This window comes from Ovis aries, chromosome 6 (assembly GCF_016772045.2).
Source record: "Ovis aries strain OAR_USU_Benz2616 breed Rambouillet chromosome 6, ARS-UI_Ramb_v3.0, whole genome shotgun sequence".
Lineage (NCBI taxonomy): Eukaryota > Metazoa > Chordata > Mammalia > Artiodactyla > Bovidae > Ovis > Ovis aries.
Genome location: NC_056059.1, coordinates 17,865,521 through 17,885,323, shown reverse-complemented (window position 1 = coordinate 17,885,323; position 19,803 = coordinate 17,865,521). Strand labels below are relative to the sequence as shown.

Sequence of the window (19,803 nt, the reverse complement as noted above, 5' to 3'; positions counted from 1 at the left end):
TAATGCCATACCTTTAGGATGAACGCATTTTTAGTAACAAGCCATTTTATCTGCATGAATATAGAGGCTATGATCTTTTTTTTTTTTTTTTTTAATCAGCCATGCCACATGACTTACAGGATCCTAGTTCCCCAACCAGGGATGGAACCTGGGACCCCTGCAATGGAAGCTCTGAGTCCTAACTGCTAGATCGCCAGGGAATTCCCCTATAATCACTTTCTTTTCAAGAAAGAGGGAATTTAGAACTTCTCTGGCAGTCCATGGTTAAGACTCCAAGAAAGAAGGCATTTTTTTTCTTTTATCAAGAAAATAATTTTAAATTACATAAAATGTTAATGTTTGTTTATCATTAAAACTTTAAAATTTAAGTATTAATTTTTTTCATTACACGGCATATCACAAAATTCTTTCCTTTTCAAAATTCACACTCAGCAATTATTTTAAGATGAATTTTAGCCTCATAACTTAAAGATAAAATTCTTCTGATGCCTAACCAATGGCAAAATAAAGGTTCGAGAAGTTGCCACTGTTTTTCTCTTCAAAAAGGTACACAAAGCAAGTATTTTTGTAATTAACACACACAGCAGGAATCAACAGGAGCATGGAACACATGTTTGGAGGAAGCAGGTTCTCTGTAGACTGAACATGTAGAGAGGAGAGAACTATCAGGAAGACAAACTGTTTTCAAAATGTGGACACAGCCAGTTTCTATCACATTCTACTGAAATATTTTTAGTTTCCAAAACCACGATTAAACATCAAAAAAGATCAAAACCACCTCAAAGTGAGACAAGATATCTGGATAACAGAACATGAAGTCTCTGCCACATGAGCTATCCATTTTATTTGGGATTCATTAGGATTCCCAGAAATACAGCTATCAGAAAATAATGTTTCTTCTGCAACCTGTACATATAAAACCCTTTACATCAGGAAGCTTCCTTTAAAACAAAAATAGATCACAAACCAGGTCAGGAACAGGTGTTTATGCACCTAAACCCTTCAGTTCAGTTCAGTTCAGTTCAGTAGCTCAGTCGTGTCTGACTCTTTGCAACCCCATGAGTTGCAGCACGCCAGGCCTCCCTATCTATCACCAACTCTAGGAGCTCACTCAAACTCATGTCCATCGAGTCGGTGATGCCATCCAGCCATCTCATCCTCTGTCGTCCCCTTCTCTTCCTGCCCCCGATCCCTCCCAGCATCAGAGTCTTTTCCAATGAGCCAACTGTTCGCATGAGGTGGCCAAAGCATTGGAGTTTCAGCTTTAGCATCAGTCCTTCCAATGAACGCCTAGGACTGATTTCCTTTAGAATGGACTGATTGGATCTCCTTGCAGTCCAAGTTACCTCTGATGTTAACAGCTCCACAGTCACCATTTAAGGGTAAAGAGGAAACAGGGGTACTCCTAGGATTTCTCATGAATAGGAGGTTAATTAACAATTTACTAGGGGCCTCTCTAGTGGCTCAGATGGTAAATAACCTGCCTGCAACACAGGAGACCTGGGTTCAATCCCTGGGTGGAGAAGATCCCCTGGAGAATCAAATGGCAATCCACTCCAGTATTCTTGCCTGGAAAATTCCACTGACAGAGGAACCTGGAAGGTTACAGTCCACGGGGTCGCAAACAGTCAGACACGACTGACAAGACTACTTGGCCGACTAATGATTTACATGCTACCATTAATGAGGTAGGTCTAGAAATATTCAAATATTAATTTAAATTTAATATGTAACATAGATACACAAAACTTTTTGATTTGATTGACTAAACACAATCTAAGACCTAACGTGTTGTATTCATATCTTTGTTCAGAAACAACTGCTCGTTTTTTTCCTGGAAACTAGCTGGTAGAACATTCACTACCTGAAAATAGTAGTCCTTCCCTTCTCGTTTTAATCTTCCTAACTGTGAACACGTTAATAAACAGAGCGACTTCACATTTTAAATTTTTCCTTTAAGTATATTCTGAACTTTTTCTTAAGCCAAATCTGCTCAACAGATTTGAACACTAGAGCTCAATCATCTTTTTATGTAACTATTAAATTTCTATTATCTAAAGTACATGCATCCCCAGCATGAACACCAAATGACATTCTGGCATCGCTTGAAAACGGAGCTGCAAAGTCTGGTTTTATGGACAGTATAAAATCCATTTAGAGCACTAAACCACCATTTCATGAAAAGACAAACCTTTAAATAATTTATAGCACTACTAAATCTAGAGTTCCTAGTAGATTTAAAAACAGTATTTAAAATATCACATTAGATTAAAACCATCAGCAAGAAGCCTACTTCCTTATGTCATAACCCGCCAAGTGAAAATGCAATACCAGCAGGCCATCTAGTGACCATTCAAGGGTTAGGAAAAAACTTCAACGAATTTAAAAACCTTCAATATTTTCCAGTGTCTTCTATCTTCTGAAATAAAAATGTGCGAACCACAGCACATTGAGAAAATAAAGATGCTCTGACAAAATACTGAAAAATTAAATATACAAATGACTCCAACTGTCTATTCCAATTTTACTACTAAGCCAGATCAAAAGAGAAATAAGACAATCCAGATGCCAGAACCAAAATACTCTTCATCCTAAAATACCCATTGTAGAGCACCCTAAAAATATTTTTTCTCAGACAGTCAAAATCTGTTCTATATATTAGCAATGATAAAATAAAAATTTATATTATAAAGCATCCACCTGCAACACGGGAGACCTGGGTTTGATCCCTGGGTTGGGAAGATCCTCTGGAGAAGGGCATGGCAACTCACTCCAGTATCCCTGCCTGGAAAATCCCATGGACAGAAAAGCCTGGCAGGCTATGGTCCCTGCGGTCACAAAAAACTGACACAACTGAAGTGACTTGGCACATCTGACTCCAATAAAAATTTTCCATTTCTTTCTTAGATGGACTGATTACTTTTTTGTTGGTAGTAGAGAATGCTAAAGAAACAATACCTGGTAGAATTCATTTGTTAAGTCTCTCCAATACTAAGCAACAGATAGAAAAAAATCCACCCATCACCAGGGGAGGCAGCACTTCTCAATCTTGGGACAAATAACTTCACCCTCCTGAATTTGTTTTCTCATCAGTAAAACGAGGAAAATTACAACTACTTCTGAGAGTCTTACAAATTCAATGCAATAATGCTGCTGAAGCGACTACCAAAGGCTTTTGCATATGGTAAGAGTCCAGCTCTCAGGAGTTCTTGTTGCGGGTTTCCACCTCTGTCCATGCCATCCCCTTCCACTCACAATTACATTCTTACACGTAATGCTGGTCAATACAGACCCACTAATAAATCTTCACATCCCCACTCACACACACTATAAACCTATGGAGATTTGGTTAATATTCTCTGCTATAAAATACCACTGTATTCAACATATTCATTCTTCCCACTCCCAATCTATATTTGTGACATTTGGCCACCTGATGCAAAGAGTTAATTCATTGGAAAAGGCCCTGATGCTGAGAAAGATTGAGGGCAGGAGGAGAAGGGGATGACAGAGGATGAGATGGTTGGATGGCATCACAGACTCAAAGAACATGAGTTTGAGCAAACTCCAGGAGATAGTAAAGGGACAGGGAAGCCTGGAGTACCACAGTCCATGGGGGTCACAATGAGTCAAACAAAACAACAACCCACCTTTGGAAACCCTAACAAATGTCTTTGTGATGACAATGAAGTTCAAGTACATTGGCCACTCCTGGATCACCATGTAGACAGTTTGTTAGAAAAAGTGCACACTATAGTAAGTCCTTGTGATCAGGGTGCTGTAGGCAAGCCAACTCCTTGTATCACCATAAACTTTGAGCTGAATGTCAGGTATTCACTGGTTTCCCCATGTGCCCTAATGCTCATTTGAGATTCAACTTTGTGAGAAAGTCAATCAAAAGAACACAAACATCAGAAGAGAAGCAGTTATGTATGTGTGTGAATTTCTTTCTTGAATTTTAAAAAAATTCTCTCTCATGTTATAAAAGAATTTATAAAGTCATTCTAACTTACAATTATAAATAACGGTTGTGAGAACCAAATATCCAAAATCAAAGGTTGTAAGGAACAAAGCTAGTGGAGGTGATGGAATTCTAGAGAGCTACCTCAAATCCTATAAGATAATGCTGTTAAAGTGCTATACTCTATACGCCAGCAAATATGGAAAACTCAGCAGTGGCCACAAGACTGGAAAAGGTCAGTTTTCATTCCAATCCCAAAGAAGGGCAATGCCAAAGAATGTTCAAACTACCATACAACTGCACTCATTTCACATACTAGCAAGGTAATGCTCAAAATTCTCCAAGTTAGGCTTCAATAGTACCTAAACCGAGAAATTCTAGATGTTCAAGCTGGATTTAGAAAAGGCAGAGGAACCAGAGATCAAATCGCCAACATCCCTTGGATCATAGAAAAAGCTAAAGAATTTCAGAAATACATCTACTTCTGCTTCACTGACTCTGCTAAAGCCTTTGACTTCGTGGTGGTGGTTTAGAAGCTAAGTCGTGTACAACTCTTGCGACCCCAGAGACTGTAGCCTGCCAGGCTCCGCTGTCCTGGATTCTCCAGGCAAGAATACTAGAGGGGGTTGCCATTTCCTTGCACTGTGTGGATCACAACAAACTGTGGAAAATTCTTCAAGAGATGGGAATACCACACCACCTTACCTGCCTCCTGAGAAACTTGTATGCAGTTCAAGAAGCAACAGGTAGAACTGGACATGAAACAATGGACTGGTTCCAAATCGGGAAAGGAGTACGTCAAGGCTCTATATTGTCACCCTGCTTATTTAACTTATATGCAGAGTACATCATGTGAAATGTCAGGCTGGATGAAGCACAAGCTGGAATCAAGGGAAATATCAATAACCTCAGATAAGCAGATGACACCACACATATGGCAGAAAGTGAAGAGGAATTAAAGAGCCTGTAGATGAAAGTGAAAGAGGAGAGTGAAAAAGCTGGCTTAAAACTCAACATTCAAAAAATGAAGATCATGGCATCCTGTCCCATCACTTCATGGCAAATAGATGGGGAAAAAATGGAAACAGTGACAGACTTTATTTTCTTGGGCTCCAAAATCACTATAGACAGTGATTGCAGTCATGAAATTAAAAGACACTTGCTCCCTGGAAGAAGGACAAACATAGATTGTGTATTAAAAACCAGAGACATTACTTTGCCAATAACAGTCAAAGCTATGGTTTTTCCAGTAGTTGGATGCAAGACTTGGACCCTAAAAAAGGCTGAGACATCAAAGAATTGGTGCTTTTGAGCTGTGGTGTTGGAGAAGACTCTTGAGAGTCCCTTAGAGTGCAAGGAGATCAAACCAGTCAATCCTAAAGGAAATCAATCTTGAATACTGGAAGAACTGATGCTGAAGCTGAAGCTCCAATACTTTGGCGACCTGATGTGAAGAGCCAACTAACTAGAAACGACCTTGATGATGGGAAAGATTGAAGGTAGGAGGAGAAGAAGACAGAGGATGAGATGGTTGGATGGCATCACTGACTCAATGGACATGAGTTTGAGCAAGCTCCAGGAGACGGTAAAGGACAGGGGAGCCTGGCGTGCTGCAGTCCATGTGGGTCTCAAAGAGGAGGACACAACTGAGCAACTGAACAACAAAGGACCAAAAATTAATGTTCATGAGGCAGGAATCTGTACTGTTTAATTCACTGCCACATCCACGGTGGTTTGCAACAGTGCCTAGTATGTACGGCACCAAGTATTTGCTAAATTAATTTAGCAAATTAATTCTAAATTGATTCTAAATTGATTTAGAATCAATCAGTACAAGCAGAAATACATACTTTCAATGTGAAGTGAAATAATTTCCTTAGGAAAGCACATAATTGAAATCTTTCCCCAAAAGAGGGTGGTACGTGAAAAAGCAACTGCATTAAGGAAGCATTTACATTTCTTTTGTCACCACCCAAATGAATAATTTTTCAAAAGAAAATTTCTATCTTAAACTAGAATATTGCCAGAATATCCTTCCGCTGTAAAATTATTTATATTGTACTTGAGGTGTAATGAGGACACTTGAAAGTAAAAGCCAGAGGCATGTGAAAATGAGTTCTAGGAATTCATGCACCTGGAGTCCTAGACACAGAATCCAATATGTTCATGAGCCGGTTAGCACAGATCTCTGAAATACTCATAGGTTAACTGTGTGAATACAATTAGATGACATATACACTCAGTGCAAAGACCAAGTGGGAAACCACCATAGTAATTCAAGGGAGAACTGGTTAGAAGCTAAAGTAGAAGAAAGACCACTTTCCCCCAGTTCTAACCATCAAAGCAAATATTTTAAAAAACAAAGCCCCACATACGTGTCCTTTACAACAAGCATTTATTAGACATTAGTTCCTTATCTATTCCTTTTTCAAAACCTTGAATAAAACTGTCCAATTATGAGACTGTCTAGCAAGCATAATATAGATTAATAAAAGGAAGAATAGACCATAACAGACCATATAAAAGGAACAATAATAGGTACAATCATTAATTAAGAACAAACAGATTAGGAGCAAGGCAATAATTAAGGCCACAGAGACTAAGGCAAGTAACAGCATCAAAAAAAAGGAAAGAAAAAGAAACAGGTAAACACTGTAGTGAAACATAAAAAATCCAGTTTTAAACCAAACTATGGAGAACCTTGAACACAAGTCACCTTAATCCTATAAACACTGGGAAAAATCAATACATATTTTAGAGTAAATGACAGAAAGGATTAGACTACATTTTAGAAAGATGATTCTGCCAACAACATAAAATGGAATAAAAAGCATACAGAACTGGAGGTGGGGTGGCCACTTGAGGGAATATCGAGTAGAGCGAGCCTAAAATTACAATGACTGTCAATCCTGCATTTTTTACCACTGGGTTAGGGGGGAAGCAAAATCCTGTGCACAACAGACATCATGTGAGCCCGTAGTTTCACTTTACAGAATCATGGTTAAAAATAAGTCAATACAGTGAAGACTCTTGGATTGAGTCAGAGAACTGGAAAGGACATTAGTGGGGAAACTGGTGAAATCCAAATAAGCTTATGCTTTAGTACCAAGGTTAATTTCTCAGTTCTGAGACAAGATCTATGATTATACAAGTTATTAACCTAACAGGAAGCTAATGAAAGATATATAAGAACTCTGTCCTATTTTACACTCACAGAAGAGTCACAAAATTTTATCAAGATAAATTTTAAAAAAATCATTTGACCACTACTACCAAAAAAAATAGCCTCTATGTACTAAAGGGTCAAATTCAAATGATATTATTCTAAGCAGGGCCCCAAAGAAGTGTTTAGGAATTGAAGGAAAGAAAGGAAGGAAGGATGGCCATCACCTATTAAGTAACTAATCCCTTTTAAGTGTCTGAACTATCTGGAATTATCTAAAGCCCATAAAATGGATTCAGAGATTCATGAACCAAAATTTTACAATATCTATGTGCATTTTCCTGAAGTTTCATAAAACACATAGAATCACTAGTTAGATGCAAAAAATAGATAATTCAAACTAACAGAAAATAGAACTATGTATATCCTTCCCACATTGATACGACAAGTCTTAAGTTAAAAAAGAAAATACGGACGGGTTCAATACACAAAACATACAAACAAAATTATATCAAAATATAAAGGAAGGAACTTCCCTCATGGTCCAGTGGTTAAGAGTCCACCTGTAAATGCAGGAGACATGGGTTCGATCCCTGGTTCAGGAAGATCCCACATGCCACGGAGCAACTAAGGCCCTGTGCCACAACTACTCAGCCCACGCACCTTGCCTACTCATGACCCGAACTACTGAAGCCTGCACACCGGCCCGAGAGAAGTCAAGGCAATGAGAAGACCGTGCACTGAGATGAAGACTAGCCCCGGCTTGCTGCAACTAGAGAGAGCCTGCATGCAGCAATAAAGACACAGCACAGCCAAAAATAAATTTAAGAAGAAAGAAAGAAAAAATCTTGAAAACACAGCTCAGTGAAAATGACAGAGGATACTCACTGTGCGTGCGTGCTAAGTTGCTTCAGTCATGTCTGACCCTTTGCGACCCCATGGTCTGTAGCCCTCTAGGTTCCTCTGTCCACGGGATTCTCCAGTCAAGGATATTGGAGTGGGTTGCCATTTCCGTCTCCAGGGGATCTTCCCCAACCCAGGGACTGAACCTGCGTCTCTCACATGTCCTGCGTTGGCAGGCAAGTTTTTTACCACTAGTTTCACCTCACTAATTTCATACAAATTTAGAAGAAAACTATAAACAACCCCACAAAGTAGAGTAAGGATAGACGGTACACTGAAAATGAAACAGATCTCACAAGTGACCACCACCTAACAAGGAGAAAGACCAGCTAATCTATAAAATCAAACTTTCCTGAGCCCATCACAGAGCTGAGGTCCTAACGCAGTAACATGAACTGCTTCCAAAGAGTGACAAGTCCCACCAAAAAAAGTCAAGACACACGAATTATCTCCCTACAGTAGAGACTAAGAAGAGGTGGCTGTAGTAAAGACAGAAAGAAGAAAACAGCTTTAAAGATTTTAAAGCTTGAATGGCTGAGTGTGGACTCTTGTGGCGGGTTGTTATCACTCTGAACCCAGACACTAGGAGTTCTGCACTCACCCTAAGTGAGCCCATAACAGGTTTGCAGAAGGAAGATAAGGAGCAGGTCTGGAGGCTGGAGAGTGAGCTCCCTCAGTGGTGAAAGCACACAGCTCTGCCTGCCCCCTGCAACACTGTCTCATCCAACACAAAAGCGTTAAGCTGATGGGGGACGGCAAGGACCCCTCACTCCGCCCAGGGTCCACTGTTTTGCGGGAGGTCTATAGAAGCAAGTAGTCATGTACAGATGTGAGAGTTGGATCATAAAGAAAGCTGAGCACCGAAGAATTGATGCTTTTGAATTGTGGTGCTGGAGAAGACTCTTGAGAGTCCCTTGGACTGCGAGGAGATCAAACCAGTCAATCCTGAAGGAAATCAACCCTGAATATTCACTGGAAGGACTAAAGCTGAATGAAGCTGAAGCTCCAATACTTTGGTCAGCTGATGCAAAGAGTCAACTCACTTGAAAAGACCCTTATGCTGGGAAAAAAATAAAGGCAAAAGGAGAAGGGACCAGAAGAGGATGAGATGGTTAGATAGCATCACTGATTCAATGGACATGAATTTGAGCAGCCTTTGGGAGACAGCACAGGACAGAGGAGCCTGGCATGCTTTAGTCCATGGGGTCACAAAGATTTGAACACAACTTAGCAACTGAACAACAGCAACAGCAGAACCAAGTATGGTCCACCGAAAGGAGGTAGAAGAAACTGTCTTGGCCCAAGACCCTGAACCGATACAAGCCAGGGATCTACACATGAGGGGCATGAGACTCATCCTCCAAGACCTCCCAGATTCAAGGAGAGGCTAGCTACCATGCAGGGAGGGGAAGAGACATTAAGAAAGAACTCCCTCAAGCCCTGGGGACATTTGTCCTGCCTAAGACTGAAGCTGGGACTTCCCTGGTGGGACAGTGGATAAGAATCTGCCTGCCAAGGCGGCGGATACATGTTTCATCCCTGCTCTAGGAAGATCCCACATGCCACAGAGCAACTAAGCCTGTGGGCCACGACTACCTAGCCCATATGCCTAGAGCCTGTTCAGTTCAGTTCAGTTCAGTCACTCAGTCGTGTCCGACTCTTTGTGACCCCATGAATCGCAGCACGCCAGGCCTCCCTGTCCATCACCAACTCCCGCAGTTCACTCAGACTCAGGTCCATCGAGTCAGTGATGCCATCCAGCCATCTCATCCTCTGTCGTCCCCTTCTCCTCCTGCCCCCAATCCCTCCCAGCATCAGAGTCTTTTACAATGAGTCAACTCCTCGCATGAGGTGGCCAAAGTACTGGAGTTTCAGCTTTAGCATCATTCCTTCCAAAGAAATCCCAGGGTTGATCTCCTTCAGAATGGACTGGTTGGATCTCCTTGCAGTCCAAGGGACTCTCAAGAGTCTTCTCCAACACCACAGTTCAAAAGCATCAGTTCTTCGGCACTCAGCTTTCTTCACAGTCCAACTCTCACGTCCATACACGACCACTGGAAAAACCATAGCCTTGACTAGACGGACCTTTGTTGGCAAAGTAATGTCTCTGCTTTTGCCTGTGCTCCGCAGCTAAAGAAGCAACTGCAGTGAGAAGCCCGTGCGCCAGAATGAAGAGTAGCCCCTGCTCGCCACAACTAGAGAAAGCCCATGCAAAGCAATGAAGACCAGTGCAGTCAAAAAAACAAAAAGAAAGAATTAATTTTAAAAATATTGCCCCTCCTTTATTAAAAAAGAAAAAAGACTGAAGCTGGAACTTCAGTATAACTGGGAACCACCATCACTTCCCCATCATGAGCTCAGCTAGCAGGAGGCAGTAAGTGGTAATAAGTGTGGTAAAAAGCCACAGTAGTTTACCGCTGAGAGAGGAGCAAGAACACTAGTACAGGCATCAAGTGAATGCTAAAAGCTGCAGGTAAAGTTGAAACACTGGGGAAAGCTCTCTGCAGGCCAGATCCCACACTAAGGACGAGGTGGAACAGCTCACCACTGGAGAAATCTGGCAGTACATTAAGAGTAACCAAAGAATAAGGAAACTCAACACAGAAAATCATAGAAAATCTGCAAGAGACTATCAAAAACTACTAGAGTTAATCAACGAATTCGGTAAAGTTGCAGGTTACAAAATTAATGTACAGAAATCTATTGCATTGCTATACACTAACAATGAGCTATCAGAAAGAGATCTTAAGAAGACAATTCCTTTTACAATCACATCAAAAAGAATAAAACAGGAATAAATCTAGCTAAGCACGTAAAAGACTTGTTACCAGAAAACTATAAGACACTAATGAAAGAAACTGAAGATGACACGTGGAAAGATATACCTTGGCCATGGATTGGAAGAATTAATTCAGTTAAAACGAGCACACTACTCAAGGCAATCTACAAATTCAATACAATCCCTAACAAACTACTAATGGCATTTTTTACAGTAGTGGAATAAATAATCTTAAATTTTGTATGGAAACACAAAAGACTCCAAACAGCTAAAACAATCTTGAGAAAGAAGAACAAAGCTGGAGGTATCATGCTTCCCTAAAAATTTCAAACTGTACTATAAAGCTACAGTCATCAAAACATTATGGTACAAAAACAGACACATAGATCAAACAAACAGAATAGAGAGCCTAGAAATGAACCCACACTTATATGGGCAATTAATCTACAACAACGGGGCCAAGAATATACAATAGGAAAAAGACAGCCTCTTCAATAAACACTTTTAGGAAAACTGGATAGCTACATGCAAAAGAATCAAACTGACCAACTTTCTCATACCATATAAAAAAATAAATTAAAAGTGGATTAAAGTCTTATTAAATGTAAGACCTGAAACCATAAAACTTCTACAAGAAAACACAGTATGCTCTCTGGCCTTAATAACTTTTTTTTTTTTTTTTTTTTGGCTATGTCTCTTCAGGAATGGAAACACCATCAAAAATAAACATACAGGACTACATCAAACTAAGAATTTGCACAGCAAAGGAAATTAACTACAAAACAAAAAGGTCTCCTACTGAATGCGAGAAGATATTTTTCAAATGATACATCTGATAAGGTTAATATCCAAAATATACAAAGAACTCATACAACTAACATTAAAAAAAAAAGATTTAAAAATGGGCAGAGGTTCTTAGGAGCTGAACAGACATTTTCACAAAGATACGCAACTGATAAACAGGTACATGAAAAGATGTTCAACATCACTGATCATCAGGGAAATACAAATCAAAACCATAGTGAGATATTACCTCACACCTGTCAGAATGGTTATTATCAAAATCACAACAAGTTATAACAAGTATTGTCAAGAATGTGTAGAAAAGGGAATCCTCATACTCTATTGGCGGAACACATATTAGTGTAGCCACTATGGAAAACAGTACAGATAGTCCTCAAAAAATTAAAAATAGAACTATCATATGGTCCAGCAATAACTCTTCTAGGTATCTGCCCAAAGAAAATAAAAACACTAATTAGAAAAAATATACACACCCCTATGTTGCATTATTTACACATCCAAGATATGGATGCAACCCAAGTACCCATCAGCAGATGAATGGATAAAGTTGTGGTAGATGTATACAAGGAAATATTAGCCACAAAAGAGAATGGAATCTTGCCACTTATGACAATATGGATGATATGAGGATATGATTAAGGAGGATATGATTAAGTCAGACAGAGAAAAATAAACAGTTTGATTTCACTTATATATGGAATCTAAAAAAAGAAATGAACAAGCTTAACAAAACAGAAACAGAGTTACTGACACAGAGAACAAATCGGCGTTTACCAGAAGAGAGGGCACTGGGGAGAAGGAAAGAAATAGGTGAGGCTGACTCAGGGACAAACTTACAGCTCCAAGAGAAATATACAATGTGGGGAATATAGTTAATAACTAAGTAATATTTTTGTGGTGACATGTAATAACTAGATTTATTGGGGTGATCATTTTGAAATGTATAAAAACACCATTCTGTTATGTGACAGAAACTAACCCAGGGTTCTAGGTCAATTATGCTTTAAAAACACACAAACACAAACAAACTCACAAAAAAAAAGAGATCAGATTTGTAGTTACCAGAGGAAGGGGTGGGGAGGAGAGGGAACTGGAGGAAAGCAGTCAAGAAGCACAATCTCCAGGGATAAGGTGAGTACTGGGCATGAGATGGCCGGATGGCATCACCGACTCGATGGACGTGAGTCTGAGTGAACTCCGGGAGTTGGTGATGGACAGGGAGGCCTGGCGTGCTGCGATTCATGGGGTCACAAAGAGTCGGCCGCAACTGAACTGAACTGAACTGGGGATGTCATGTACAACATTACAAGTGACATTAGCCCTGCTGTATGTTATATACTAAAGTTCCTGAGAGAGCAAACCCTAAGTCATTAGCCCCACTGTATGTTATATACTAAAGTTCCTGAGAGAGCAAACCCTAAGTCATTAGCCCCACTGTATGCTATATACTAAAGTTCCTGAGAGCAAATCCTAAGAGCTATCACACACACACTCACACACACAAATATTTCTATTTCTTTAATTTTGTGTCTATATGAGATGATGGATGTTCACTAAACTTACTGTGATAGTCACTTCAAGATGTAAGTCAAATCATTATGCTGTACACTATAAACTAACAATGCTGTATGTCAATTATGTCTCAATAAAACTGGAAGAAAAAAATAACTTAAAATATACATGTTACTCCATATTACCACCATCCTTTGTTTGGAGAGGGAATGTTACAAAACGGACACAATCATCCTCTGGGAATTCGCTCTTTTGACATTCTCTTACCCGTTCCTGTAGAAGCTCCACCACCTGCTGGACACAGTCATTTACATCACAGGAGTCTGTTTTCAGCACTAATTCAGGGGCCTCTGGCTTTTCATATTCAGAATCAATCCCAGTGAAACCTATAAAAGGTAACAGATGATAGAGAGGGTGGAAATTAAAAGAAGTCTGTTTCTTCAGCGCAAGTCTCTGCTATGCTGAAGTTCATTTTTACACTCCCCCTTTTAGGTTACAGGGTTATATTATTGAAACTTCTTTCTGGGGAGAAGATTTCTAATTAAACTTTTGTTCCTTCTCTGAACACAAACAGTCGATCCTCCTTATTTGCAGCGATCGTGTTCAATAAAATTGCCACAAACACGGAAATAGTGAATACTAAACCTCAGCTCCAAGGAGAAACATGGAGGTGGGTTCCTGTGAGCCTCCGGTCACCAAATTTTTATCAACCAATTAATATATAACTTTTTATGAGTATTTCTTTATATATATATATATATATATATAGTTGATTCATTAACACCAAAATAATGGGTACAAGCACCAGAATTCACATCTGAACAAAGCTTATCTAACACGCGTATTTTCTCCCCAAGGCAGGTCAGTCTTCCTGCAGTTCACACAACTAGACAACACTTCAGCACCATGCCAAGGTAGAGGAGTGCATTTTTAAAAAGCAAAATCACCAACAAAAAGCCAAAAAGTGAAAGACATGGCACTAAATAGGCTGTGTAAAGGACACTCCTTTACAGCATGGGAGCTGACACACAAAGGCATTGTTCAAACTTGAGCCGGGAGCATGTACTCTGGGTGACCAAAATGTTGCTGCTGTGTGTGTGTTTACGAGCCAAAGCACTGCGGCTACACTGCTGTGGAGGTTACAAATAAACCTGAGTGAGCAGGCACATGTGCAGATCTGGAATCTTTAAATAATGAGGATAGACAATACTTCTATCACCTTTCCTCTTCTCTGTTAAGTAAGTGCCTTGTATGAAGAAACAGGAATGAATACCAAGTGACCCAGAGCATCCAACTTCTCCACAGGGACACAGGATATAGCGCCTAAGCTCTGGGCATACAACCAACCTCATCAAGGTTTTTTTCCCTCTCAGTGCAAAAACTGATGCCAAGTCAATCTGTCTATTATATTCACCAGGATTATCTGCAGCCAAATTAAAGCTCTGCAGGCTTCTTCTGCCATCACAGTAAGTGTTCAAGATCACATTAAGTTAATCAAGATCGATTAACTACTATCAGCTCAAGCAAAACGTAGGTGAGGAATCCTGTTATATCATCAAATACATTCCACAATCAAATGCAATCAATTTAGGTATTAACCACTATTTAGATTTTCCCTATCACATATGTGCTACTGTGTAACTGCTAGAAGAGAAAGAATACATCTTACTACCACAGAATGGGCTGGCTGAGCTAAACGTATGCTATTCCTGTCTTTCACACTACTCCATACCTAAGTCATTCAGGGCCTGTTTGCCTTAGAACACCAATTCCTGGGTTAGAATGGTAAATGTGAATTTAAAATTATTACTATCAAGAGGCATAGGCATCAAATGAACCGACTTCGAGAACAAGCTTAACGATTGCAGAAGGATAAGGGGAAGGGACAGTTAGGGACTTTGGGATGGACATGTACACTCTGTTATATTTAAAATGGAAAACCAAAAGGACCTGCTGTATAGCACAGGGAACTCTGCTCAAAGTTATGTGGCAGCCTCGATGGGAGGGGAGTTTGGGGAAAAATGGATACATGTATTATGTAAGGCTGAGTCCCTTTGCTATTCACCTGAAACTATGACAACATTGTTCACTGACTATTCCAATATAAAATTCGAAGGTTTTTTTTTTTATTCTTAAAAAGAGGCATAGGTATTAAAGAAGCTTTAAGATGAACACTGTAAGTCTACAACCCACCTATTTCATTCTTTTTCTATCTCATATTCCTAAGTATCACATGAAGTCCTAAGCCCAAGAAGAAATTTTTGCATTACTGATACTTCCAACAGTATTACTGGTGCGTCATAGTAACATAGGTAGGAAACAAACAAATCTGGTTATTTAAAACCGTAGTTCATAAGCTCTGATTCTCAAATGTAGCTACAACTTGGAATCACCAGGTCCAACCCTCCAGAGATTCTGATTTCACTGGTCTGGGATTCAGCCTTGGCACTCGATTTTTTAAGTTCTCCTAGGTGATCCTTGTGTTCAGCAAAGCCTGAAGATCACTGTGTTAGGAGGTTTGGTTTAACATTTTAAAAGTCCAGGAAGTTTCTTCCTAAATAATTTATCCCATAAGTGATTATACTAAATGTACATTGTGAGGAAAACATTTATATAAGTAGATTATAACTACTGAAGCATTAATCATGAAAATAATCTAGGTATTAAGGTATCTGACAGAGGCATACACTTACAGTTTAGTAATGCCATATAAAAGCCTGAGGTCCGCTGAATGGATGTAATACCACCTGTCCTTGAATTTTTACCATCAAGGGTCATTGCTAGGAAACTCTCTAAGCACCATTCTAACAAGTAAACGATTTCTAAAAACTACCCAGTCAGGAACTCTAGTATCATGGCTAACCTAAAATAAATAAATGCGGGTACACTTATGCACATAGGTATACATTAACCTAAGGAATGTTTTATCAGTGCCTAATCAGAGGAATCAAGAAATACTTGGCGTACAAGCAACATGGAGAAAACTGAACCAATACAAATATACTCCCAGATACAGAATGTAAACTGCAAGTGACTTTAGGTATTTTGGCTTTGGTCTTCTTATTCAACTTTACATCCCTAGCGCCAAATACAGACTTTGCAAACAGCGGAGATCAACGTGCTGAACACGTGACTTCTACTCCACCTTCCATACCACCCCACAAGCATTTACTGAGTATGCACTAAGTATTATGCTTTGGGCCATTTGTTGTTGTTCAGTCGCTCAGTCGTGTCCGACTTTTTGCGACCCCGTGGACTACAGCACATCAGGCTTCCCTATCATTCACCATCTCCCAGTATTTGCTCAAACTCATGTCCATTGAGTTGGTGATGCCGTCAAACCATCTCATCCCCTGTTGTCCCCTTCTCCTGCCTTCAATCTTTCCCAGCAGCAGGACCTTTTCCAATCAGTAGGCTTTTCATATTAGGCGGCCAAAGGATTGGAGCTTCAGCATCAGTCCTTCCAATGTATACTCAGGGTTGACTTCCTTTAGGATTGACTGGTTTGATCTTCTTGCTGTCCAAGAGACTCTCAAGAGTATTCACCAGCCCCACGGTTCAAAGGAATCAATTCTTTGGCACTCAGCCTTTTTTACTGTCCAGCTCTCACATCCATACATGACTAGTAGAAAAACCATAGCTTTGACTATACAGACTTTTGATGGCAAAGTAACATCTCTGCTTTTTAATATGCTGTCTAGGTTTGTCATTGCTTTTCTTCCAACGAGCAAGTGTCTTTTAATTTCATGGCTGCGGTCACTGTCTGCAGTGATTCTGGAGCCCAAGGAAATTAAGTCTGTCACTGTTTCCCCATCTATTTGCCATGAAGTAATGGGACCGGATGCTATATCTTTGTTTTCTGAATGTTGAATTTTAAGCCAGCTTTTTCACTCTCCTCTTTCACCTTCATCAAGAGGCCCTTTAATTCCTCTTGCCTTCTTCCATAAGAATGGTGTCAGCTGCATATCTGAGATTATTTATATTTCTCCCTGCAATCTTAATTCCAGCTTGTGCTTCATCCAGCCCAGCATTTTGCATGATGTACTCTGTATATAAGTTAAAAAGGCAGGGTGACAATATACCATCTGACATACTCCTTTCCCAATTAGAAACCAGTCCATTGTTTCATGTCCAGTTCTACCTGTTGCTTCTTGACCTGAATAGAGATTTCTCAGGAGGCAGGTAAGGTGGTCTGGTATTCCCATCTCTTGAAGAACTTTCCACAGGCTGTTGTGATCCACACAATCAAAAGCTTTAGCATAGTCAATGAAGCAGATTTTTTTCTGGAATTCTCTAGCTTTTTCTATGATCCAACGGATGTTGGCAATTTGATCTCTGGTTCCTCTGCCTTTTCTAAATCCAATTTGTACATCTGGAAGTTCCTGGTTCACATACTATTGAAGCCACGTTTGGAGGATTTTTTTTTAATTAATTACTTAATTTTAATTGGAGGCTAATTACTTTACAATATTATAGTAGTTTTTGCCATACATTGACATGAATTAGCCATGGGTGTACATGTCTTCCCCATCCTGAACCCCCTCCCACCTTTGCTTGGAGGATTTTGAGCATTACTTTACCAGCACATGAAATGAGGACAATTGTGTGGTAGTTTTGAGCTTTCTTTGGCATCGCCTTTCTTTGGGATTAGAATGAAAACTGCGTTTTCCAAATTTGCTGGCATATTGAGTGCAGCACTTTCACAGCATCATCTTTCAGGATTAGAAATAGCTCAACTGGAATTTCATCACCTCCACTAGCTTTGTTCATAGTGATGCTTCCTAAGGCCCACTTGACTACACACGCCAGGATGTCTGGCTCTAAGTGAGTGATCACACCATTGTGGTCATCCAGATCATTATCATCTTTTTTGTATAGTTCTTCTGTGTATTCTTGCCATCTCTTCTTAATATCTTCTGTTTCTGTTAAGTCCCTACCATTTCTGTACTTTATTGAATCCACCTTTCCATGAAATATTCCCTTGGTATCTCTAATTTTCTTGAAGAGATCTCTAGTCTTTCCCATTTTATTGCTTTCCTCTGTTTCTTTGCATTGATCACTTATAAAGGCTTTTTTATCTCTCCTTGCTATTCTCTGAACTTTACATTCAGATGGGTATATCTTTCCTTTCCTCCTCTGCCTTTCATTTCCTTTCTTTTCTCAGCTATTTGTAAGGCCTCCTCAGACAACCATTTTGCCTTTCTGCATTTCTTTTTCTTCAGGATGGTTTTGATCACCATCTCTTGTATAATGTCATGAACCTCCGTCCATAGTTCTTCAGGAACTCTATTGGATCTAATCCCTTGAATCTATTTGTCACTTTCACTGAATGGTCCAGTGGTTTTCCCTTTTTTCTTCAATTTAAGTCTGAATTTTGCAGTAAGAAGTTCATGATCTGAGATACAGTCTTCTTTTTACTGTCTGTATAGAGCTTTTCCATCTTCAGTTACAAAGAATTTAATCAATATAATCAATCTGATTTTTATATTGACCATCTGGTGTATTAATGTGTATAGTCATCTCTTGTGTTGCTGGAAGAGGGTGTTTGCTATGAATAGTGCGTTCTCTTAGCAAAACCCTGTTAGCCTTTGCCCTGCTTCATTTTGTACTCCAAACCCAAGCCTGCTGTTACTCCAGGTATCTCTTGACTTCCTACTTTTAGGCCATGCTTTGTGCTAAATTCTAATAACACCAAAAATGGTAAAGAGGGTGCTTACTCCAGGTGGGCAGACAAATCTACCTCCTTCAGCAATCCATCCTTGCAAAAACAACAAAAACAACTACAGTTAAAATAAGTAAAAGATTCAGACACCAGGATCCTGGACACATCCTTCAGCTTCTCTTTGCAAATCTCTATGAAGAACAAACAGAAGTGAACACTGATTGTCAACAGACAGAGCTGTGTGCTGAGTCACTCAGTCGTGTCCGACTCTTTGCAACCCCATGGGCTGTAGCCCACCAGGCTCCTCTGTCAATGGAATTCTCCAGGCAAGAATACTGGAGTGGGTTGCCATGCCCTCCTCCAGGGATCTTCCCAACCCAGGGATCAAACCCAGGTCTCCCACATTGCAGGCAGATTCTTTACTGTCTGAGCCACCTGGGAAGCCCATGAATATTGGAGTGGGTAGCCTATCCCTTCTCCAAGGGATCTTCCTGACCCAGGAATTGAATCGGGGTCTCCTGCATTGTAGACGGATTCTTTACCAGCTGAGCTACCAGGTAAGCCAGAGGGTGACCTAGAAATTAAATGGATAAATTGGTTCCCTTCCTGTTGTCATCGTATTCAGCATTATTCTCCCTGAGTCAAGAAAGTACAGGCTTCGTGGGTGAAACTGAACTTCCAAGGCGGCAAAACTGGACACGAGCCTGCCAAGGGAACCAAATTCACCACCAGATTCAGTGGAACTTGCCCCAACTGCTAATGCGCTCCTAGGCCCAGACAAAAGAACCCAGCATAACAAGCATTTTCCTTTCTGTTCCACCTTTTCCTTTTCAGGGTCAGAAGCTGGTGCCAAAATCTATACTTCATAGAACTCCTGGGAGCTTCTGATAGTCTCAGGCTATCATATTCCCTGCTGGGAAGGCAAATAAAAGTTACCAGCATGAACTGATCCTGAACAATGTAAACTAAATATCTATCTTTGATGCTTTTTTCCTGTTGGCCTGCTCTCTCTTACTGTT

The 19,803-nt window shown here is 40.0% G+C and overlaps 1 protein-coding gene across 3 annotated transcripts in view; it reads right to left on the bottom strand.

The window, feature by feature from the left end:
- The window catches only part of PAPSS1 (3'-phosphoadenosine 5'-phosphosulfate synthase 1), a 114,152-nt gene that overhangs the window by 65,693 nt on the left and 28,656 nt on the right, over positions 1-19,803 (bottom strand). For all 3 annotated transcript variants that reach the window (XR_009601133.1, XM_004009639.6, XM_012179553.5), the window contains exon 5: positions 13,390-13,508. Coding sequence is in view for 2 of the 3 variants with exons in the window: in XM_004009639.6 (XP_004009688.1) it covers positions 13,390-13,508 (119 nt within the window). In the remaining variant the exon portion in view is untranslated. The remainder of the gene's footprint in view (positions 1-13,389; positions 13,509-19,803) is intronic.